At 46.1% G+C, this 25,697-nt stretch overlaps 1 protein-coding gene across 4 annotated transcripts in view; it reads right to left on the reverse strand.

Moving 5' to 3' along the window:
• The window catches only part of USP9X (ubiquitin specific peptidase 9 X-linked), a 1,493,361-nt gene that overhangs the window by 266,636 nt on the left and 1,201,028 nt on the right, over positions 1-25,697 (reverse strand). For all 4 annotated transcript variants that reach the window (XM_069204214.1, XM_069204212.1, XM_069204215.1 and 1 more), the window contains exon 33: positions 17,504-17,677. In XM_069204214.1, the coding sequence (XP_069060315.1) occupies positions 17,504-17,677 (174 nt within the window). The remainder of the gene's footprint in view (positions 1-17,503; positions 17,678-25,697) is intronic.

A 25,697-nucleotide genomic window follows, 5' to 3' on the forward strand; every position in this document is an offset into this window, starting at 1 on the left:
TGGCAGCGTGCGATAGTCCTATTAACAGGAGCCCCTGCCTTGGGTTTGGACCAGGTACCCAAAAGGACATCGGTGAGGGCTTCATTAAATGGCAAAAAGGGTTCTGAAGTAGAAGCCTAAGGCTGAAGCACCTCCGACAGGAGATTAGACCTCACCTCAACAGTGGGAAGCTCATGACCAAGGACCTCAGCTGCCCTACTGCCCCCCATACTGTAAGTCGCTCCCTCTGCCATAGCCACAGTAGGAGGAGACAGCATGCAAGTGTCAGGAGAAGTATACAGACCACTGGGGTCGCCCAATTCCTGAGCCCAGTCCATAGAAGGGTCATCCTGGTATTCATGAGGGTCCAGGGACCCCTCCAATCCCTCCCCATATTTGTACCCATAAGAAAAGGGGTCCGAATCCGACCTGGGGCGAATAGGCCCCATCAAAGTCAAAGACGGCGTTGGCTGATGCCGCTCTGACTCCAAGTCGTCTGGGGTAAGAATTGGGTCGACATCGATAGTGGGCACTACCAACGCCGTGAGTATTGTCAATTAACCTAACGCCGGGGAAGGTCTCAAGGGTGCGACCAGTGCTGGTGCTGATCTGCGTGTGGATCCGGAGCCGAAGCCGCCGGTGTGGAAAACGAAGGCCCCTCATCCGAACCCCTTGGGCCCAAAGGCACTGTATCGGGGTCGGACCGTCCAAAGATGAGGAGCATGGCCTCATAAAACTCTTTAAGCTGGGCGGGGGTCGCTCCGGCTCCAGTAAACTCAGTGAAGAGCTGAGCCGACCCAGACGCAGGCTGCGTGGACGCTCCACCTGCTTCGGGTCAGCCGAGCGACGGGGCGAAGTCAGAGAGCGATAGGATCTCTTCTAATTCTTGTTTCCTTGACCTGAGGATTTGGAAGAAGAGTGGTGATGGCTCTGCTTCCGGTCTTGAGACCTTCCTCTCGATCGAGACCAGGACCTACGCGGAGTCGAGTGCTGGGCCGTCATGAGCTTTAGGACAGCTCCCTCAAAGCCTTTGGGTGCATGGTCCGGCACTCGGAGCATGACTTCTGGTTGTGGTGACGCTCGAGATACCACAGACAAACCCAATGAGGATCTATCACCGACATCCAGTGATGACAGTCCTCGCACGGCTTAAAACCGGTCTTTGGGGACATCCTCGACGCACCAAAGTTCTCACAAAAACTTGACAAAACGGTCGAAGTCGGTAAAAAAAAAAAGACCAGGGTTGCTCTTCGACGAAGCAGCGTGTGGCACAGAAAGAAAAGAACTGACGTCACTGCGCGAGGGCGGCATCTATATAATACTCCCGTCATCACGGCGACTACGACGCCAACGACACCCGTGGAGTCAACCAACACCACCTACTGACGAGCAAGGGTATTGCTCTAAGAAAAATCTCCGGATCCAGTCTGACACCTGGGGAAAAATCTAAGGTAAGGAATCTGAAACTAGAAGTCTCTATCAGATACTAGGGACTTATGTGGGGGCACCAGTGTGCCAATTGTGGGGTGCGCTAACTTCTAAGCAACCAAATTGAGAGAGAGATAGCACAGTCACTGGGGACTTGGTTAGCAGGATCCCCGTGAACACAGTCAAAACACACTGACAGAAGGCAAGAAGTGGGGGCAACCATGCAAAAAAGAAGGTACTTTGCTACACTGGCTGGCCGAGGTCATCGGTGGGCACAATGAGCCAGCTGGAGAAGTTTGGGCGGCTCCCGGTCCCACCGGGAGCAGAAGTGAAAGGTGTCTGGAGCTGGTGCAGGGCCACCAAGGGGGATCACTTGGAAAGGCACTGCACAAGTAAGTTTAAAGATGATTCCTTGGGCCCTTCTTGGAGTGTTGAGGTCGCAAGGGGTGGGGGACACTTGGGGCACAGCAGGTTCTTCGGTGCAGAGCACGGGGTGGCCAGGTGGAGAGCAAATCTGTGAGAAAGGAGCTGTGTACAAGGATGCCTTCAGGAGCAGGAGGAAAGTTGGTTCAAGGGTTGTTTGCAGGACTGATCCTGAAGTCCCTGAAATGGGGCTTAATTCTAGTACTTTTTCAGCCCGGGAGGGCTGGTTCTCTGGGTGTCCGACGGTAGCTGACCAATACCCAGGGGGTTGACACGGCTTGCCCACTGGAGGATGCAGTGCCACCAAACTTGGTACACTAGAAGGTTTGTCCTCGCGGTTGTCGGTGTGTTGTATGGCCCAGCTGTGGCGTCCGGTTTGGGAGTTATCGGCTGGTCAGTGAAGTGATTCTCACTGGCTTTCTGGTTTCTTGGTACCTCCAACTCTGTAGGGAGTTCTCTGGCGATTTTTGAAGCCTGGAGGTTCTCTGGGGTTCTTTAGAGTTTTTCCAGCTGTCCAGCAGCTCCTCAGCAGTAATTGTCGGGTCCTTGGAGCAGCAGGAAGGGTTTGGAGCCTTTTCTTTGTTGCAGCAGGTCCACAGTAATTGTGCCTTTAATCTTCTTGGTGCATGTCTTCTTTTTGTCTATCTAATCTGAGTTTCTGGTGTAGGGAGGCCCAATAAATACTTTGAGTAACCACTTCCTGTGGGGAGGGGTTGCATCCCTATACCTGGTTGGCTAAAGTGAAATGGAGTGCCCACCTCACAGGCAACACCTTAGGGAAGGTGCATACCAGGTGGGCCTACCCTTTGTGTATTTTACCGCTCTTGCTCCTGCCAAAAGTGGGGGTTTGCAATAGGGGGTGCCCATCTGCTGGTAGCAGCATGCCTGGGGGAGGGGGGGGGGTGTCAAGTTTCAATGCGGTAAGCCCTTTGAAGCTCGCAGCAAAGGAAAGTGCACATTTCTTTGGAAGGGGATGTTAGCACCTCCACCCAGGAAGAGCATTTATAAGGAAATGACTCCTTGGCATGGTTACCCCCTGACTTATTGCCTTTTGTTGATGACAGTTATGATTGAAAGTGTGCTGGGACCCTGCTAACCAGGCCCCAGCACCAGTGTCCTTTCCCTAAACTCTACCTTTGTTTCCACAATTGGCACAACCCTGGCACTCAGATAAGTCCCTTGCAAATGGTACCCCTGGTACCAAGGGCTCTGATGCCAGGGAAGATCTCTAAGGGCTGCAGCATGTCTTAGGCCACCCTGGGGACCCCTCACATGCACACTGCCTCACAGCATGTGTGTGCTGGTGGGGAGAAAATGATTAAGTCAACATGGCACTCCCCTCAGAGTGCCATGCCAACCTCACACTGCCTGTGGCATAGTTAAGTCACCCCTCTAGCAGGTCTTACAGCCCTAAGGCAGGGTGCACTATACCACAGACGAGGGCATATATCTGCATGAGCACTATGCCCCTACAGTGTCTAAGCAAAAAGTGCAGGGTAGCCATAAAGAGTATATGGTCTGGGAGTTTGTCAAACACAAACGCCACAGTTCCATAATGGCTACACTGAAATCTGGGAAGTTTGGTATCAAACTTCTCAGCACAATAAATGCACACTGATGCCAGTGTGGAATTTAGTTTCTGCCAGCCTGCCACAACCAGACAAGTTGCTGGCCACATGGGGAGAGTGCCTTTGTCACTCTGTGGCCAGGAACAAAGCCTGTACTGGATGGAGGTGCTATTCACCTCCCCTGCAGGAACTGTAACACCTGGCAGTGAGCCTCAAAGGCCCACCTGTCAGGACAGCCCCTAAGGTGTCCTGAGCTAAGGTGACCCCTGCCTTTAGAAATCCTTCATCTTGAGATTGAAGGATTCCTCCAATAGGATTAGGGATGTGCCCCCCTCCCCTCAGGGAGGAGGCACAAAGAGGGTGTAGCCACCCTCTAGGACAGTAGCAATTGGCTACTGACCTAAACACAGCCCTAAATTCATTATTTAGGGGCACCGCAGAACCCAGGTGTAAATCAGATTCCTGCAACCTGAAACAAGAAGAAGGACTGCTGACCTGAAAGCCCTGCAGAGATGACGGAGACGACAACTGCTTTGGCCCCAACCCTACCGGCCTGTATCGTGACTCGAAGAAAACTGCACACTGACGCATCCAACAGGGACCAGTGACCACTGAAGCCTCAGAGGACTGCCCTGAAACTCGAAGGACCAAGAAACTCCAGAGAACAGCGGTACTGTTCACCCACAGCAACTCCTTTGAAGCAAAGAAGCAACTTTTAAAGATCTCACTCTTCCCGCTGGAAGCGTGAGACTTCACCCTCTGCACCCGACGCCCCAGGCTCGAGATTCAGAGGACCAACACCACAGGGAGGAGTCCCAGGCAACTGCGATCCCAAGACGACCGCCCTGGACCCCCACAGCGACACCTGCAGAGAGAATCCAGAGGCTCCCCCTGACTACGACTGCCTGTAACAAGGGACCCGACGCCCGGACCAAGCACTGCACCCGCAGCCCCCAGGACCAGAAGGAACCGAACGTCAGTGCAGGAGTGACCCCCATGCGACCCTCTGCTTAGCCCAGTCGGTGGCTGGCCCAAGAAGCCCCCCTGTGCCCTGCCTGCAACGATAGAGTGACCCCAGGGTCCCTCCATTGAATCCAATACAAAACCTGACGCCTGCTTTGCACACTGCACCCGGCCGCCCCTGTGCCTCTGAAGGTGTGTTTTGTGTGCCTACTTGTGTCCCCCTGTGCTCTACAAAACCACCCTGGTCTGCCCACGAGGACGCGGGCACTTACCTGCTGGCAGACTGGAACCGGAGCACCCCTGTTCTCCATAGGTGCCTATGTGTTTTGACACCTCTTTGACCTCTGCACCTGACTGACCCTGAGCTGCTGGTGTGGTAATTTTGGGGTTGCCCTGAACCCCCAACGGTGGGCTGCCTATGGCAAGGAAGTGAGACTTGTAAGTGTCTTACTTACCTCACAATCTAACCAACCTCCCCCAGGAACTGCTGATTTTAGCACTGTCTACTTTTAAAATAGCTTATTGCCGTTTTAACAAAAACTGTATATGTTCTTGTTCTAATTCAAAGTTCCTAACTTACCTGTGTGGAGTACCTTGCATTTTATGTATTTATTTCAAATCTTGAACTTGTGGTTCTAAAAATAAATTAAGAAAATATATTTTTCTATATAAAAACTATTGGCCTGGAGTTAAGTCTTTGAGTGTGTGTTCCTCATTTATTGCCTGTGTGTGTACAACAAATGCTTAACACTACCCTCTGATAAGCCTACTGCTCGACCACACTACCACAAAATAGAGCATTAGAATTATCTAATTATGTCACTATCTTACCTCTAAGGGGAACCTTTGGACTCTGTGCACACTATCTCTCACTTTGAGATAGCTTATACAGAGCCAACTTCCCACAGAGTGGGATTAGAAGGAATGATGACAAACAAAGAATAGCAACACTGTGCCTTTTCACAGAGTTTTCATTACTACAGCATCCAAAATCCCCAAAAGGTAAGAACCCGACTAGTGTTAAGACTTTATTACACTGATTTAGGTTACCTTCTGTTATTTTATTAGTTTTGTTAATAAAAACGTATTCATTATGGAATTGATTATTGTTAAGCATTTGAATCCATGGGGCGGACTAAAGTTATCTCGCCCAAAACTTACCATACCTTTTCCGATATGTTACTCTGTGCCCTGTCGAAACTGATTAAAACTTAGTGCAATCAATTGCGAGTGTTTCTGTGAGTCGTCATGAACCATTTCTTTAACTTCCCAAGTATATACAGAGCCAACTTCCTACATGTACTTTATGTCCAGAAATTAAGTGACTCTACACAACTGAAGAGGACAAAGAATGAGCATTAGTAAAAATAAATACTTAAATAAAACCTCTGAGTGAGCTGGAAAGATGTAGGCTCTTTCAGAATGTAGTATGGGACTTGAATTGTAAAGGCAGACGGCATTACATCAATTTTAGTGGAGGTTCTTGCACACAGAAAAGCCTTTTCCGAAGAGAGATGTTAACGGTATGCCTTATAAATGTTTTAAAAAAGGTCCTGCAGTAGGGCTTAGAGAACTTCATTCTTTAATTGGTACTTGCGGAAAACAAGATTGATATCTCCATAGGCGGGTGTAATAAACAACCAAGTGAACACAAATCAGTGCCTTTTAATAAATTCTGTTTTGATAAGAAATACGGTATGGTAGACTTTGCTGATGACTAACAAAGTACCTATATTTTGAGATTAAGATTATATTTAGAATTGCTTCCATTTCAAAGCATGTGTCTAAGCACTGAACTATGCTTTGCCTCTTAGTAGAATTGTCATGCATGATTAGGATTACTCCAAATCAATAGTAGCCAAGCTGCCAAATACAGACAATGGGTCATAGTGCACAACATTTTAGGGTTATGTGGTCTGTAATTTTTATCTGGTTTTCAGATTGTTCAGTGACAGGCTCAAAACCTATGTGAACAAGTCTTGCTTGGCCTATTTGTAACTCCTAACAGATTTCACTTTTGGATGCCTGACATCGTAACACTAGCTTCAGTTGCTTGGTGTCTTATTCCCCACTGTTGGCAATCTGCTTTCTCACTGGGGAGTGCGTCTGTCAGTGTATTTTGTAGTCCTGGAATGTATGTGCCTCATTGTTTCATATTATCTCATGCCTGGCGGCCTTTATGCCAAAATTGCTGTGAATCTGTGGTATCTGGAAAACAATTTCCTCTCTGCTTCAGTATATAAAAAGGCATGTTATACTGTCCTTTGTGATTCAGCATGTTTGCTGTAGACCTAAAGATCAACAGACTTAAGGAAATGTCTGATTTATAGAGCATTGAAAATGTTACATGATGAAAATACACAATTTGCTTCTTTAGGTATTTGTTTAGAGTCCTCGTGTCCAAAACTTGTCTCCAACCATATGATGTCTTCTACACAAGGAAAAATATTATATAAAGTCCCTGGCATATCTGGATTTTTTTGTAGACACGTTTTCAAGATCTCTTCATGTAATTCTGGAAGGTGTTCTGTTCTTGGAGGTGTGGGTGAAGGCCTGCTGACAAATTCCAGAGAGCAGCCATAAACAAATGATCTCAGAACTCACTTGCTGATAGACACTTACTGTCATAAAATATGAAGTGCTTGATTTTTCCTGTCCTTTCAAAGCTAAGAGAAAGCAAGGATGACAGTGAAGTGTCTCTTAATCTATATATTTTGGTCTGTATCCGCTATGACTCTATATCTGTTGTTCTGCGGGCTCTCGGCTCAGGCTACAGTGTAAGGTGGAGGTGATGGGGAAGACGGTGGGTAAGGTGCATCTAGGTCAAGCATCAAGGGGGTGACGCCATCAGCATATCTATGAACATTATCCAGGCATCAGTGCTGTACAGCAAAGGATAAATGTACAACTATGTATGGGGTTTCTCTATTTCCAATACAGTATAATAACAAAACAAAAAAAGTAACTTTCACTCAAGAGTGATTACTCCCAGTTTTGGACTTGGTACGATCACCCATGAAACTAGGGTGTCTCCATTTGTTGTCCTGAGGAAGACCTCGTATCTGATGCTCAATTGCCACATTTAGATTTGGGGGTTGAAATGTAGACGAAACTTGTGTTTGCATCACATTTGCTAGCTAATCTATAAATAATGGACTTGTGAAATGAACTAGCTCTATTTGCTGTATACTATTGAGAGGACAGACTGTTAAAAAAACAAAAAACATTCTGCCATATTGTATATACCTATTTTTTTGTATTCATACGCATTTTCTTTTGTGCAAGCACTGCGAACAGAGCACCCAGATAAGTTATGTTGTTTCTTGGGTGAAAGTAACTTTGTTGAGACACCGTATCGTCTGTCAAAGAAACATGTTATTATCTAAGCGTATGTGTATACAATGTTATAATAAACCATGCTGAGAAAATGGGAGTATCCTTATGTAGGGACTCCCTGAAATGGTCAAATCTTGACGCATTAGTCCAAAAGAACCACTGTTGAGATACGCAAAGTCCAGCAAAGGGTGGTATAGGTGCAAGCCACTGACTATGTAGGGTGCTACCTATAAGATTCAACTGATGTGGACGTCCGAAAAGATAAATGGTTACCACCAGAGCAGCAAATGTGCAGTTGCTGAAAGACGTTTGCTGAACCAGCACAACACATAGCTAAGATTCCCCAGACAAACAACACCAGTGTTCCCAAAGACTCCGATTGACCTCTCCACAGTGAACAAACGTAGACAAATCTCACAATGCAAATCCTGGATGGGCTATTCCAAAGCCCCTGTGATGATTTCTGCTTAAGAGTATATAAATCATGAAGCAAAAGACATTAGAAAAGACAAAAAAAAACCTAGGGAAGAGGGAGTCAGGTTTCAACTGCTGGACGGAGCCTTCTTCCAGAAACATTTGATCAACTTATATCAGCAGCCAGACATACTCCAGACTTCACATTCGAAGGCCAAACCATCTATCTGTTTAAAGGTCGGTCATTGATAAATCTAGAAAATACATGCGCCTTCCAGGAGATAACAGGCCATGCCTGCAAAAATAACTTCCACTACTACTGGGTCCACCTATGCACTTTCTTTTTAAACAAACTGTCAAACATAATGATGGAGATTCTTCCGTATTCTAAGAATCTTCAGGGGACTTAATCCAGAGAGTGACAACTGTGGAGGAGTCAGATCCAGCCATATGAAAGAGAGTTGGATTTAATGTCCAGAAACAGTAGGAGCTTTATAGAGAAATCAGGGAAAAGAACCTCAGACTGACCTGACGCTATAGGTCCTGTTGACATGGAGCCCGAGACGCCACTGTATAACCAACATATACAAAGCGATGAATAGGGCCATAGTTCCAGAACTACTGGACTTCAAAGATGAACGGTGCCAAGATCTGCAGACAGAGCTGATGGTTGCTGTCTGGGACACATTCCATGGGTCTCGGAAATGTGAGATTGAAATTCCTGCAATTTAATTATGTACACCAAAACCTACTTCACTCCGGCACACCAACACCAAATGTTTGTGGCACCATCACACTGTTGTCCTAGATTAGAGGCTTAGCAGGCTGACTACTACCACATGACATGGTAATGCATGGCATTGGGTTCCTTTTGAGCGGAAGTCTGCATATCTCTCAGATGATGGATGGCAGCAGGCACATAAACACAACCAAGACATGTTTGCTGTGTTTGATGCCCCGCCCAAAACTGATAGGGTCAGGAGTAGGCTCTTGGACCTAATGTGCTACAGGATAGTTATGCACTGGAAGGTGACTGAGCCAAGCGGCCTACCACCCCCAGTGGCGATGTGGAAGAGACATCCAGAGATGGGCACGGGCCGAGGATGATGTCTTGCAGCAACTCCGCCAGCAGGCTGGAAAAGTTGCACAAGTCATGGGGTAGGAAGTTATATTACTGGTGCTGGAGGGGGAACATCACTTAAGACTCCCGTGAAGTGCTGCATGTCAGGGTGTGCACTTCTGAAAGGGGGTGAAGCTACTGGTGAGTTTTTATGCAACACTTCATGCTCACCCAGGAAACACACAGGCTGAACAACACTTGTGACATGCTATACAAGGACTCTACTGTGGTCTGTTGATTATTCTCTCGTAGACGATACCCTGTATGCACTGTTTTTGCATAATTTATTTGAAAAAGACAATATCTTTAAAAAAAACAAAAAAACAGGAGTGGTCCTAGACCAAACATGGGCACCAAACCTAGAAAAGCGAGTGGTCCTAGACCAGCAACAGCAAAAGGAGACGCCATAGAAAGTGAGCACCCTATCACTGGAACATAGAGAGGAATAATTGAGGAACAGGGGCCAAAATTCGGAGCACCCTTAACTGGAGGCACATAAAGTGGAGGTGTAGTGGGGTCCAAGTGAAGGAGAACCTTGGGGTAGAAAAGACTGAATAGACTAAGGACAGGGGTGTGGGTGGAGGGATGATGGAAAGAAGACGTGTCATAAGTTCTGCCCATGTTTACTGTTGTCTTTTGTTTTCATTACAAATTGGGAGGAGTATGGTTTGCACCTACACATCAAAATTCAGGTCTAATCTTATGAACCTCAAAACGTAGGAAAGCATAACAACACAAACAAGGGACAGAACTTTAACTGTGGCTGGTGAGACCTAGTGTGAAGACAAAATAGTAAGCTTCATGGCACAAGGGCTAAACTCTGCAGCAAAACACTTAGAAGTTGTCCACATGCACATATTCATGACCTAAAGGGATATATCTGCATGATACAGGAACACATTTAATTAGAAAAGACTGGCATCACCCAAGTTCCAAATGTTTCCCCAAACAAATCTTCTCCTCAGGCCAGACATAGAAAGAAAGAGTAGCCATTTTGATCATCAATACACTTAAACATGAAAATGACTACATGGACTGACCAGGTCCACAGAAAGAGCACACAGCCCCGGTCTGCACCAGGTGCATGTTTGAAAAAAGGCACCTGACATAGAGCCAGAAGCCAGATAGTATGCTCTATTATCATGAATGCACTTTCCCCGGGGCAGATGCTAAATCAGTTGCCTCAGGGCCAGCACATTCAGTGAAAGACGGGAGAGGCTGCAGAGAAGCCACTCTGTCTTTCACAGTGCAAGCCGCAGCTGACTGGACTTTAATGAGGGACCTCCTATGCCCTCTCCAGAGAGCTGCCCTCAGGCAGCGCACTAACAAATGTGCCACCTTTTTGGGGTGCAGTCAGTGTGCCTCATAAAGGCCTAATTGTCTGTGTCCATGACAGTTACAGGGCAAGGGAGGAGGGGCAAAGTGACTGTTTGCATGGGGCCACCAAGGAACACCCTCTCAAAAAAGCACTGGTGCAACATATGTGTGCTAGAGCCATCTTTTGTTATAGAAGGGGCTGTACTAGTGTCTGTGGCCTCTTTTGTTATACCACAGTGCTCCAGGGGTGCACAAAGGTGGCACACATACTCATTGTGGCCCCTGTGCACTACGCATACTACTGCACCTGGTCAACAAGGTCATATCACTGGGCATCCGAATGATGACTGGTAACATTTACACCCAAAGCCAGGGGCAGAAACAGTACATCAAAAAAGAAATAAGAAAAACACAATGCTGCTATCCACCTCAGGGTAAAAGTTGGATGAGGTGACTTGAATTTAGGGATGGAGGACACAATGGAACACTGCAAACAAGACAGGACAACTGGACTCATGGCCAGTAGGAGGGCAAAAAAGGCCGCAGGATACGGGCCTGGAGGATATCAGGTGGACACAACACTCGACTAACAAGACCATACACATTATTCAGTGGTGCACTGCACATCTGCCATGCTGGATCACTTTTGGACCGCCACAAAACAGTCCAGCAGTTTATGCACTCAGATATTGGCCTAATACCATCATCAGGCCATGCATCACTTTTCACAGTGTTGAAGCCACACAAGACCCTAAAAATAAGACCGAGGCCCTGGGGACTGTGAGATGGACTATGACATAGCAATGACATCAAAGATGTAATATAGAACTGCGTTGCATATTACATGCCGAGGAATGACAATGGAGTAATGACCTGAAAGCTGCTCTTAAGAGGAACATATCACAATATTTAACAAACTATACAAAGAAAGTAAATAAAAGTGAGCAGAACCTGAGATGCAAATAGTGGAACTAGAGAGTGTACACAAGAGGACCGGCTCGGTTAAACTCTGCAGAAAACGTACTGAGCTGATGGTACAAGTAAATTTGTTTGACACAGATAAAGCAGAATACACCTTCTTAGCAGCAATCAGAAATACTAAGAGAGAAATAAACAAGGGGAGTTACTAGCCTGTAAATTATGTACAAACATAACCAGAGAAAACTTAGCTTTGGTTAAAGACCAGGCAGGGGGCATGTTACGAGATGATGCAGGTAAAAAGAACCACACTGACAATGTGGGACAGGGTCATGGTCAGTCAAGATGGGTTTGAATACATTTCTCTCCCCACTTATACTGATCATGAACAATGCACACTTTACAATGGCGATGAGTGGCATCATTTGAGAAGTGGAGGCAGTGGTGGATTTCTGGGAACATGTTAGATGACGCAGGAGTAAGACTGTTTGAAAGCCTCAGGCAACTCTATGGCCTTCCAAAGTAAAAATTCAGTGAAACATAGATGGGAAATGAGCTAAGCTGGGCACTCTTTGACAAGGAATGGGAAGAAATTGATCATACAGCACATATTACTCCTAGATGTATGGCAATCAGGGTAACAATGACAAACATAATGACATTGTAGTACATGTGTGGCAAACTAAACACACAGGATCCCTGCAGATCAGACGAGTGTTGGCGGGATGCAGAGGAATAGGTACTGTGTTACACTTATTTAGGGACATACCTGGACTATGATAAAACTGGTATGAAGTCCTAGTACTGGTCAGCAAATGCATATTTAGGGCAGCAATACCCAAGTTCTCAGCCTACACGATTCTAGGGGTAGGCAATGCAAAAACCTTCCGGATGGTTCTGGTTGAGGCAAACTGGTGTTGTTAGCATTAGAAACAGCAAAGCAGGCAATAAAATTGAAGGGTCTATGGGAAGACACATACATCCCATATACGAAAATGGTAATACAGATTACAAAATACTCTAGGAATAGAGAAAACTATTTTTACATTAGGACAAGACTTCAAGAAGGTTTGTGCTCCCTTCCTGATCCATCAACCAAATTCTGTGTAAGACATACAGCAACATTTCAGGGTACTGAGTATTGTCTGAAGAGAAATGCAGTCTTGAGATCAGAAGAAAATAAGAAATACAATACTAAACGCACATGTAGAAAGGTGAAAGGAGATAAACAGAAAAGGAAGCCTACTGATTCATATATAGAAGCTGGTGCTTGAAGGTGGTGGGGGTTATTATTTGTTTGATCTGGGTTAAGTTAAATGGAACAAACTAGATTTCTACTTCCTTGCTGGTCTTTAGTTGTACATGAGAGTATGAGTTAACCAAAATTTGATCTATAAACTGTGGACGCTGATGTGGTAGTAGATGGGATATTTTTCACATTGATGAGAACCTCAGCTTGCGCAAAAGCATTGCTGAGGAAGAGAAATATGATAAGGAGCACTCAGTCCTTTAGCACTTCACAATCGAAGAGGGTATGGAAAAAATGCTCTGTTGATGATGAAATGCTATAGCCATTACCTTAGTTGAGCCCCTCTGACCAGATTCCTCAAGAGAGTACACCTTGAACTACAAATTTACAATCCACACTGTAAATCTTAGATAGTTAAAGTGAGCCTCCATTACCACCTCAACCTGCAGTTCTAAATAAACAAGCCAATCCTATTCCTGAAAGAACTTAACATAGTAAACGTGTCCTTCCTCACATACCTGTTCAATGTTTGAAGACCTAAAATCTGAATCTACCCCGCTTCAGTAAGGGAACCAGTTCAATCATAAGATTTAGAATAAGAGCAAATATTTCTTCCATCAAGCTGTTTGTGTGTCAGGAGCAGAGGGTTGTGCGGTAGAATGGATAGAATCTTCTTCCAAAAGAAAATAATTGTATCCCTGACACACATATTGCAACACCCAATGGTCTTCAATGAACGTTAATCTATTCTGAAAAAGGACACTACTTGTCTCCTAACAAGGGAACCACGAAACTGAACCTGAAAAGACTTAGACAGGTTCGGTGGCAACATTGTATGAGGCCAAGCAAATAGCTGTTGCTCAATGATCTCTTCCATTTCCTTGGACTCTAAGCTCGGAAATTGCCTGCTGCAGAAGCAAAGGACTGTTGAACACTTTTAGGGCAACCCAATAATCTTTCTGGAGTCTGGGTAATGGAACACAATACAAACCATACACCTGAAGGACTGATTTCATAAACAGTTAATCTAATATACATGAGATCAAACATAACTTTTAAATCAAATTGGATTTAAAACAGTTTCTGATGCATAATTCTAGCTAGATTCCTTAACTTGTTAATACCAGAGATGCCAGACTGTACCCAGAGATTTTTCCTCGGCATTGCTACTGCATGCCAGCAGGTAACTTTGGGTGGCTTTGTCCCACCCCAGAACTGACACCATAGCTACATATTTGCACCATCACTGCATGCTGTTGTCAGTTTATTTCTGTGCCATTGGATGAGGGCTTCCCTGCAAACTACAAAGGTTTAAACCTTTGTTTGAACTGTCAAAAGCAGACAGCTGTGACAGATACACACTAGGTAGGTCTTTGGTGCCTAGGGTTGTCACATGACAAGTCTTTCAGGGACTGCACCCAAATGACTCCCAAGGCAATATGGGAGTGCAAAGCCAAGCTCTACATCTCAGAACACCCTCAGAATGAACGTAAGGCTGCTCCAGGTCGAAGTTGAGGATGCAGACCTGTTCTAGTTCTCATTCTTGAGGCTAAGCCTGCCAAAGATACTCTTCATTTACAAGCTGTCAAGTAAGTCTAAGTCCCAAAAGAAATACAAGCTGTCAAAGCTGGATGCTCTTGTACGTCTACCCTCATCCTGAAAAACCATGAGCAGGTCAAGAAGCCTGTGTCTCGATTCCAGCCTCCTACAGAGAAATTGATTTTGCAACCTGTCTCGGGAAGACATGTTGCGCATCTTCGGCACCTTGCCTTCTCTCTCTAGTAAACCTCCAGGTCCAAGGATTCAAGGAGGCCTCCAGTTAGAATACTATAGGAGGATCAGTCTCAACACAGTCTGTGCCTCATGCCTCCGCTGCAGGGTCTGGTCCAACTCTGCAGCAGACACCAAATTCAACTTCAAATCTGGCACCACAACCTTGGGCAGTTGAGGGCACATCAACACCTGCTATGATGCCAGAAGAGAAACCTTTTTTCCTATCAGACTCCAAGGCAAAGTTGACAAGACCACGACCACAGTTGCACCCCTCACAATGTTTGGCGCAGCTAGTCCAACCACATTCTGATTTAGATGGAACACGGTCACTACTGAGAACTCACACACAAATGCTTTCTATTCCTTTTGGCTCAGGCTTTGAGCATAGACAGCATAATCAGAATAGTCAGAATGACAAGGGAGATGACAGGGATGATGAATCCCATTGTTACTATGCTGATGTGCCTGCATCTTTCCCAGTGGTTATTGGACAGACTGCTGAAATATTAGACCTGCAGCTCCTGTTTAACGTGGTTAAGATCAATGTTTTGACAGAAGTCCTGCAGCCTGGGCAAGATTCCACACAACCACTTCTTCCCGTCAATGAAACCCTCAAGGACACAATAATGGACACTTAGGACAAACCATGTCCTTGCCCATCGGGAAATAGGCAATTGGCTAGATGGCACAGACCTGCATCTGGTGACCTGCCTTTTTATTATGCAACACTCTACGTCTGGAAGTTTGCTGGTACAGAATTCTCCAGTGGAAAGAAACCTAACTCATTCCTTACCACACCTCCGGATAGGGAGTCAAAACACATGGGGATATTTGGGAAAAGAGCCTTTTACTCTGCCCATCTCGCCCTTCAGTCACTGAATGCAAGCTGGACGATACTTGTATACATTACAGGATACAGTCAGCAAGTACTTTCCAATAGTCCAAGATGAATACTGCGCCAACCTTGTGCAGACCTTTGAAGATAATCAAAAAGCAGAGACGTACGTCATCTGCTCTGGGCTGGGCACGACCAACTGCTGTGGCACTGGGGTTGGTACCAAGTGTGGTGCTTCAAGGGTATGCATGGATGAGACCCACAGGCTTCTCAGGTGATGTTCAGGCATGATTATTGGACATGCCATTTGTCTCTTCTAAGACAAGGCAGACTCAGCCCTGGAATTCTTCAAGGAAAGCAGGGACACAGAGAGTTCCCTCTGACTATCAGTGTCTGTATCCCCAGTGGTTTCATCCTTTTCATATCTTTGGGAAAGGATTAGTGCAAAGACAACGCCAAGGTCCAGCTCTGCAGCAAATGATCCCCCAATAATTCTGAGGCTGGGTTTGGGTATTCGGCTGACAGTTTACATGCCCTCAGGGGCAGCCCACTGCTCAGTCCTCGATTCCCCTGCATACAACATTTTAGCTTGCCCTCAGGTGGGACATGACCACCCTGTTGGAGGCAGGATAAGGTATTACCTTTGCGGGTGGCAAAGCATCAGTTATAACTGACGATCGCCTCAAATAGACTCACAAGGATATACTTTACCATTCCTTTCAGATATGCTGCATAGTGTACCTGCATCAGAGCAGCTATTGAAGGACCTTTTGTCCTATTTGCGGTATATGGTCAAGGCTCTTTTAGACAAATGAACCACTAAGAGGGCTCCGGCATCAGAAATAGGGACTTGTTACTCCAGCTTTTTCTTGCTGCTGAATTTATTTGAAATCTTCTCCATCTCAGTTTCTTACTGCACAAAGCTGAGCTCATGATGCTCACTTTGGCCCAAGTTCTATCTGCCCTGAATCTGAAAGACTGGATCGTACTGCTCAATCTGCAGGACTTCGATTTTCAGCCAAGAGTATCTTCAGTTCTCCGTGCTCCCCTTTGGCTTCACCAGTGCCCCTCAGGAGTTCACAAAAAGTATTGTGGTTTTTGCAGCACAGCTTCAGAGGATGGGGACAAAAGTGCTCTCTAACCTCGACTGGCTGCTAAAGACGGGAACTGCCACACTCGGTCACGGACCACCTAGAGAGGACAGCAGATCTTTTAATATCTTTTAGATTACCAATCAATGTGTCAAAGTCACAAATGGCACCTTCGCAGAAGCCCTCGTTCTTCTGAGTTATCCTGGAAACAGCACAGTTTCAAAACTTTTTCCAGGTAAAGGAGACTAGAGCTATGATCCAGGGGTTTCAGTCTTAGTTTTGGGTTTCAGTGAGAGTGGCTCTGAGACTTCTGGTCATTTTGACCTCCTGCATCCTGCTATAACAATACGCCAGATTGCACATGTGGGCTCTGCAGTTGGATCTGAAATCTCAGTGGGCTCAGAACCATGGAAACTTGTTAGATTCCGTCTATGTTTCAGAGGAAACTCCGAAAGTCCTACTATGGAAGGTGCTTGATTGTAACTGAACTAGCGTCACCCTCTCTCCCTACCTCACCCAGAGCGGATAGTTGAGATGCATCACTGTTGGGTTGGGGTAAGTGGGTTGGGTTGGGAGAGGTGGAGATCAGTGGAATCTGGTCTCCGATGGAGACTCTCCTCCACATCAACTTATTGGCGATGCAGGGGATTTGCTTGGCATTGAAGGCTTTCCTACAGTCTATCAAATTAAAGCAGATCCAGTTTCTCATGGGCACCACTATGGCCAAGTGGTACTTAAACTGAAAGGGTGGGTAGGAGTCCTGGGACATGTGTCGACAAAGAACTTCTACGGTCATGAACCACCTAATAGAATCTTTGAAATGCCAAGGCAGACGAACTGAGTTACCAACACCTCACGGATCACAAATGCTGGCAACACCCCACATATTTTTTAATGTGCCCATGGAAAATTATGGAAATTAATTTCAAGCACTGAAGTAAATCAACTACTTCATTTTTAGCTTTTTTTTTTTAATGAACATTCTTTGATAATCATGTTAAACACCTTTTTAAAAGAAATGGAAATTTTGCATATTTCATAAAACTAATAAACACAAACAACTTGGTTGAAAATGTACATAACACTCACCGGTGTGGGCATCCTTGACAAATCTTTTGATCTGCAAAAGATCCTCCTAAAACTTTACTCAACATTGCTGCATTTCCCAAAGCTTTTAAAGCTTCATCCAGGCTATCAACCAATGAATTAAAAAATTCTAAGGCATCATGTTGCTCACGCAGATTAACTGGCTCGCCCCAAAGCCTGAAAAGAAAAAACCTGCAGTGAACATTATATCTTATATCTCGGTTTTATACACTTATTCTTACATATTTGCCAGCACATTTTAATATTTAGCGTCTAGAAAGTGCTTGAGATGATCGATATATGAACAAGTTACTTACCTTCAGTGATGTCTTATCTGGTAGAGACTGTATCTAGCTGCTGCAGAAGCCATACCTTGAAATTCTCCCAAGGTGTCAGACTGGATCCGGAAGATTTTTTGTGAGCAGTACCCCTGCGTGTCGATAGGTGCCATTGATCGGCTTTGCGTCTGTCATCGGTGTCATCTACGCCAGAAGTGATACCACAGTACTTATACAGTCGCCACCCAGGCGCGCTGGCGTCTGTTTCTTTTCACGACTTTCCATGTCAGAAGCGAAGAGCCATGAAGAACACTGACCACTGTTGATCAAAACTAGGATCCTGAATGGGGTCATCCCTGTCCCTAGAAATCCAGCAGCAAAGCGGGAAGGATGGGTGGGTCCGTAAGGAACACATGGCTAGATACAGTCTTTACCAGATAAGGTGTAACCGAAGATAAGTAACTTCATCTGATAGAGAACACTAGCCACAGATTCCTCAGCTTTGACTAGATCCCCAAGCAGTATCATCCCCGGAGGTAGGTCTGCAAACCAATGTCAAATGAGGAAGTCCTGAAAGACCGAACGGGGAAAGTGCCCATCCCTACGGACCTGACTGTCCAGGCAGTAGTTTTTGGTAAACGTACAGAGATGCACAGGTTGCTGCCTGGGAAATGTCCAGGAACAGAACACTGAGTGCTAATGCAGTGGCAGCAGCTTTAGCTCTGCTGGAATAAGCTCGCAAACCTTCAGGAGGTACCTTCTTGGGCAATGCGTAGCAGATCTTGATGTAGAGTATGACCCACTGAGAGATGGTTTGCTTCTGCACCACCCGACCTTTCTTCACACACACACATACCCCAGGAAGAGTTGGTTGTACACCCAGAACTCATGGGTACAGTCAAGGCAAAAAGCTAACAGTTTTTTTGGGGACCAGGTGGTGGATTCTCTCATCTAGCGTAGGAGGATGTGGGGGTGCATCAAAAGTAGGCAAGGTGATTGATTGGCCTACATGAAAAGGAATGACCACTTCTGGCAGAAAATAGGCCCTTGTGCTAAACACCAGTTTGCCAGGATATACAGAGAGGTGAGGTGGCTTAGATGACAAGCCCTGCAGCTCACTCAATGCACAGATGTGATTGCCACGAGGAAGGCTGTTTTTAGTGTGAGCACCCTAATGGGACAATTGTGGAAAGGCTTGTAAGGAGCACACATCAAAATAAGTTATTCCCAAATTAAGGTCCAACTGACGCATTATGAAGTGGGAAGGAGTAAAGAGATGAGTAAGACCTTTGAGGAACCTATGTACAATATGGGACTTCATCAAAGAGGGTTGATCAGGCAACTGCAGGACAGCAGACATGGCACACAAATAGCCCTTAAGAGTGCCCAAAGCAGAGCCCTGCTGGGCAAGGGAAAGAATGAAAAATAAAACCTCAGAAAGAGGGGCAAAAAGGGTAATCAACAGAAGTTTCTGCACACCATGCCACAAATTTCCTCCAACGGCAGCCGTACACAGCATTGGTGAAGGGACACTTGGCAGCCACAATCACGTTACAGAATTCAGGAGGAAGATCAAAAGCTGTCAACTGCTGACTTTCAGTCTCCACTCAAGAAGGCAAAGAGTGGACAGGTTTGGGTGAAGAATCCTTCTCTGCTGCTGCAACAGAAGAATTTTCCAAAGGGGCAGTCTGATTGGAGGATCAATGGCCTTGCTCCGGATACCAGACTCTCTGTGCCCAGTCCGAAGCGACAAGGAGGACTTGGGCCCCGTCATTCCTGATATTCTTGAAAACTCTGGGTAGGAGTGATATGGGCAGAAAGGCGAACAGGAGGCCCGAGTTCCACTTGAGACGAAATGCATCTCCGAGAGAGCCACCTTGGAAACTCCAACGTGCAAACTACTGACATTGCGAGTTCTCTCCAGAGGTGAGCAGATCTAACCAAGGCTCTCCCCACTCCTAAAAGAGACCTTGTGCCACCTTCGGGTGGCAACGCCATTTGTGACCCATTAGGCATCTTCGGCTGTGTTAGTTAGCTCTGGCATTCAGGGAGCATGCCAGATGTTGAATCGCAGGTGCAGGAAGCACGCTCTCTATATGGGGCACTAAAAGAAGTACACTGTGCAGAGAGTCCAGTGGATCTCCAGTTGACTGGCAGAGGCAAAGGTAGATAGGACTAATGCTACCTCCTGTCAGGAAGCCATTGAAAGGGGTTTAGGCTCTGTTTTGTCGCAGCAGAAGCAAATGCAATCATCTCGCCTCTGAACTGCCAGTAGGAAAGTGCCACTTTTGGCATGGTTACCCCCACTTTTTGCTTAGCCAACTTTGAAAGTGTGCTGAGACCCTGCTAACCAGGCCACAGCGCCAGTGCTCTTTCCCTAAAACTGTCTATTTGTTTCTACAATGGGCACAGCCCTGGCACACAGTTAAGTCCCTTGTAAAAGGTACCCATGGTACCAAGGGCCCTGTGACCAGGGAAGGTCTCTAAGGGTTGCAGCATGTATTATGTCACCCCAGGTAACCCCGCACTCAGCACATGCACACTGCCTTGCAGCTTGTGTGTGCTGGTGGGGAGAAAAATTAAGTCGACATGGCACCCCTCTGAGGGTGCCATGCCCCCAAACCACTGCCTGTGCTATAGGTAAGTTACCCCTCTAGCATGACTTACAGCCCAAAGGCAGGGTGCACTATACCACAGGTGAGGACATAGCTGCCTGAATCAATATGCCCCTACAGTGTCTAAGTACATTCTTAGACATTGTAAGAGCAGAGTAGCCATATTGAGTATATGGTCTGGGAGTTTGTCATTACAAATTCCACAGCACCATAATGACTTCACTGAATAATGGGAAGTATGGTATTGAACTTCTCAGCACAATAAACCCACACTGACATCAGTGTAGGATTTAATGAAAAATGCACACAGAGGGCATCTTAGAGATGCCCCCTGTGTGTTAGCCAAACTGCTAGTGTAGGACTGATCGGTCTGTCCCAGCCTGCCAATTTCAGACAAATTTCTGAACACATGGGGTGAGTGCCTTTGTGCACTGTGTGGTCAGAAACAAAGCCTGTCCTGGGTGGAGGTGCTTCACACATACCCCCCTGCAGGAACTGTAGCACCTGGCGGTGAGCCTCAAAGGCTCAAGCCTCGTGTTACAGTGCCTCAGGGCACTCCAGGTAGTGGAGATGCCCACCCCACTTTTGGCTGCAAGTCCAGCAGGAAAATTAGGGAAAACAGGGAGGAGTGACCATCCAGGCCAGGACTATCCCTAAGGTGTCCAGAGCTGAGGTGACCCCCCTCCCTGCAGAATCCTCCATCTTGGTTTGGAGGACAGGAACCAATAGGGATAGGAATGTGCTCCCCTCCCCAAAGGGAGTGGGCACAAGGAGGGTGTAGCCACCCTCAGCGACAGTAGCCATTGGCTAATGCCCTTTGACCCCTAAAACACCCCTAAATCTACGATTTAAAGGCCTCCCTGAACCCAGATTCCGGGTGACCTACAAGAAGGAGGACTGATAAGCAGAGCCTGTCTCCTGCTTCAAAGAACCTGCAAAAAAGACCAGTGACACGTACAGCTGGCCCAGTGACCTCTGCCAACTCCAGAGGACTGCCCTGCACCCAAAAGGACCAAGAACTCCCGAAGACAGAAGCTTTGTCTAAAGAAACCTACAACCAAGGACTCCCACCTCACTCCAGATGCATGAGTCTTGACCTCTGTGTACCCAATTCCCATGTCCAGGTGGTCCACCCAACAAGAGAGGGTCCCCAGTCGATTGTGAGCAAGTGCCCACATTGGGTTGACCTCTCTACCCCTCCACGATGACACCTGCAAAGGGAATCCCGAGGACCCCCTTGACTGCAAAGCTCCTGACAAAGATATCCAACTGCACCCAAAGCCCCCAGGCCTTGAAGAAACCTCCAGTGCCTCAATGTTTAAAAGGCGGCCCTCCTCCCTGTCCGACTGGTGGTGTGCCCAAGGCACTCCCATGGACCTCGTCTGCAGCCTCTGAGTGACACCCGGGGTCTTCTCATAGACCAGCATTGGAAACCCAATGTCCTGTTTGCACCCTACAACCGGCCGCCACTGTGCTGCTGAGGGTGTGTGTTTGATGCCTACTTGTGGCCCCTTCAGTGCTCTTCTAATACCACCTGGTATGCCCTTCGATTCGCGGGGGCTTACCTGCAGGTAGACCTGATTCCAAGTACCCCCTGTCTCCATAGGAGCCCACGTTAAATTTGCTCAACTTTGACCTCTTCACCCGGCCGGCCCCATGTTGCTGCTAGTGGGTGTTTGGAGTTAACTTGAACCCCAACCAGTGGACTTCCTAAAACCTGAAGCCAGGAACTGTAAGTGTTGTATTTACCTGTAAAACAACCCAACATTTCTTCCCCCAGGAACTGTTTCTGAAAATTGCAGTGTCCATTTTTAAATTAGATTATTGCCAATATTTCAGAAACTGTATTACTTACCTATTTCAAACAAAGTACTGTTGATACCTGTGTGAAATACGAAACTTTTAAGGTACTTACCTGCAACTTGAATCTTGTGGTTCTGAAAATAAATGAAGAAAATATATTTTTTCATTATGAAAAGCATTGGTCTGGAGTTAAGTCATTGAGTGTATGCTTCCTCTATTTTCTGTGTGTAAAAGAAAAGGCTTTGCACTACCCTCTAATAAGCCTAACTGCTCGACTATACTACCACAAAAGAGAGATTAGTATTATCTAACTTGGCCTCTGTTCAGCCTCTGGGGAACCCCTGGACTCTGTGCACACTATATCGCACTTTGATACAGTACTTACAGAGCCAGCTTCCGACACTGCAAAAACCCACAGGAGGGTAAACCTGGTCCCTGCAATTAATCACCCTGCTAACCCAGACAATGTACCTGGTGCCCTGCTATGTGGGTATTGGGTCCACTAACGCCAGGTTAAATTCCAATGTACAGGCTGTTGGTAGATGTCAATTATTTTCAACTAAGGGCACTGAACTGGATGGGGTATCAGCATTGTCCAGTGAGGGTGGGACAGGAAAGTCCTATGCTAAGGTTTAACCTTAGGCCTCTTTACAGAGACATCCCATGATTGATCTGACCCCTGGCTTAGTCTCTGTATGTAAAAATTCTGGCAGGAATGCCTCAGCTGAAGAAGGCCAGAAGGAGGGACAGAGAGGATTGTTCAATAACTAGCTGGCCCAATAAAGGGACTTCCCCTTCTATATGGCTAATGAAAAACTTTACAGACGCTGGCTGGGCTCTGGGCCAAAGGACTTACATGGTGACTGTATCATCATAAACTTTCGGCGTCCCCAGGTAGTGCAGAGGCTACTATTTGCTCTCACAAGTTGATATGAGAAGGATTCTATTATGGTCCTACTGCCAATGGGGTATTTTTTATTAAACCAAACTACTCTAGGAGAAAATGGATTTTCACCCAAAGGCCAGCCAATTGTCATTCTTAACTCACCTACGGTTCATGTTGGACAGGCAATTAGAAAAGATGACTTTGTACGGCTCCTATCAAATAGTTTTGATGTTCTGGACAGAGTGGATTGACTTGAACCTAGTAGGAAGAGTTCCCCCTTGATGTGCTCGTTAAGGGGTAATTGGGAGGCGGGGGAAGGAAAGGAAGGCAGAGGCCCAACTGCTGCTTGCGGGGGACCTTCTAAGAACTTGATAGCCAAGGGGGAATGCGATCTGGGGCCCCTAGGTAAGGGGAGGCAGGCCACTGATGTGGTACGTGGGTACATACCGATTATATGGATTTCACCTGACATTTTGTCAGTGGGATCCCGTCCTGTGAAGACAATGCACTTGGCCTTTGGCCACCCCACAGTGAGATTTGCCAGCCGATGTAATCCCCAAGCGAAGGCCACCGGACGCCATCACTGAGTACAGCCCTCTGTCTTTCATCCCTCATGAGTAGTAATGTTGACAACTGGGGATTCCATAATCAGGAACATTTGAAACCTAAGTGTCCAACTGTTGTTGATAATATTCCAGATATGGAATTCTAGAATGGAATAAATGTATAACTCATATGCCATATATCTTTTCCATAAAACCTGGGATGTTCAATCATTGCACTGTCTAGGGTTTGCAAATCTGAGTAAAGAGACTGTTCCTAGTGGAAAAGGCCGACCCTCCGCGGGGTAACAACTTGGGTTTACACAGGCCTCTCTTACTAGGTTAAAGTAGTTCCAGTGTCCTCTCTGGATATTTTGTGTTTTGCCTTGAGCACTGTGTCCCATTAGGTTTATTTTTATAATGTGCATTTACGGCCAGGTTGGAGCCAATCAGGAATTATCTACAATCGTAGTGCTGAACATGCATTTGGCTGAAACTCAAGGGGTGTCATTTAGATTGTGGGTGGCAATTTTTAATTGTCAGTTTGCTCCCATAGAAGATAGAGTCCTTACCTTAAAATTAGATAATGTCTGGTCCATTTCCCAGCTGACAATGGCACCAATCAAGACATTGTCTACCCTGGTTTTGCAATTTCACTCCCTTACAGTGAACATGGCCTCGGAGCTGGAAACAGGAGAACGAGTTTGGATAGCGAAGGAAGGTATACCTTCAATCAAGACCCAGGTATTAGCCTGATTGATTATATTCTAGTGGACTTCAGGATTTGCCCGTTGTAGGAAGCTGGCCTGGTGTGTGGTGGGTACCTAAGGTACTTACACATTTTACCAGGAACAGGTATCCCCCCTGTTAGTGAAGTGTGGGCAGTGTCTAGAACGCAGGCTCTCTAGAGGTAGCTGTAGATGAGCAGACAAGGCTTATACAGGAGACAAGCAAAGCTCATGAAATACCACTGCAGTCACACAGCACTAACACACATGAAAGAAAACACTTAGTTGTACAAAAATAAAGGTACTTTATTTTTGGAACACAATACCACAAAATACTAGAAGGGCGCCCCTGCGATAGAAGGTAAGTAATACACTAATTATATACACCATTAAACAGTAATAGGCATAGAAAAGGTTACTTTATTCAATATTAGTTTGTTTTATGCTTTGTGTGCTGCTTCTCTTGGCGTGTCATCTTTCCCTCACTCGGTGGCTCCAAGTCGAGCTGCCATTTTGTGAGGCAGTCTAGCTGCCAGTCACCTGCTGCCCAGGCCCATAAAAAGAGCTGCATGAAGCGGATGCGCAGCGGACAGTAATCCATAGGTAAAAACGTCTCCTCCATTCTAACTATAGCGCGGTTCCGCTGTTTTCTACAGTTTTAATAGTTCTTTTAATATTTTACCCAGTGCATGTATTTTTATTGACTCCGGTGTCCGTGTTTAGTGGCAACCGGAGTCTTTGGGGATTTCTCACTTTATTTGTTATTAGTTTGTTGTAGGCTTTGTGTGCTGCTTCTCTTGGCGGCCATCTTTCCCTCACTCAGTGGTTCAGAGTAGAGCCTCCATTTTGTGAGGCGGTCTAGCTGCCAGCCACCCGCTGCCCAGGCCCATAAAAAGAGCTGCATGAAGCAGAAGCGTGCAGTGTTAAGCGAATATGCCCCAGAGGTTCTGTTTTTAACAGAAACATGGTTGTCTGAGGATTCCGCTCCCGATGTAGTCGTGGCCCTGCCCCCAGGCTATTTTATACATCACCTAGGTAGACCCCAGGCCAGGGGAGAGGGGATTGGAATAATCTACAAAAACTCAATCCATTGTTGTCTCCACTCCCTCTCTATACCAGACTGCGAAAGTCTGTTCTTTACTCTGGCAATCAACGCTACTTTTACTTTCTCTGGCATTTTGATTTATCGTCCTCCTGGCCCTCATGGGAGGTTTCTGCAGGCCTTATTGGACTGTGTAGTAGATCTTGCAAGCAGAAATTCCAACTTGACTATCCTACTTGATTTTAATATTCATGTAGACGAGGCACATAGCATCTCTGCCAAAACTTTACTTATGGATTTAGC

This window comes from Pleurodeles waltl, chromosome 8 (genome assembly GCF_031143425.1).
Source record: "Pleurodeles waltl isolate 20211129_DDA chromosome 8, aPleWal1.hap1.20221129, whole genome shotgun sequence".
In the NCBI taxonomy this organism is placed as follows: Eukaryota; Metazoa; Chordata; class Amphibia; order Caudata; family Salamandridae; genus Pleurodeles; species Pleurodeles waltl.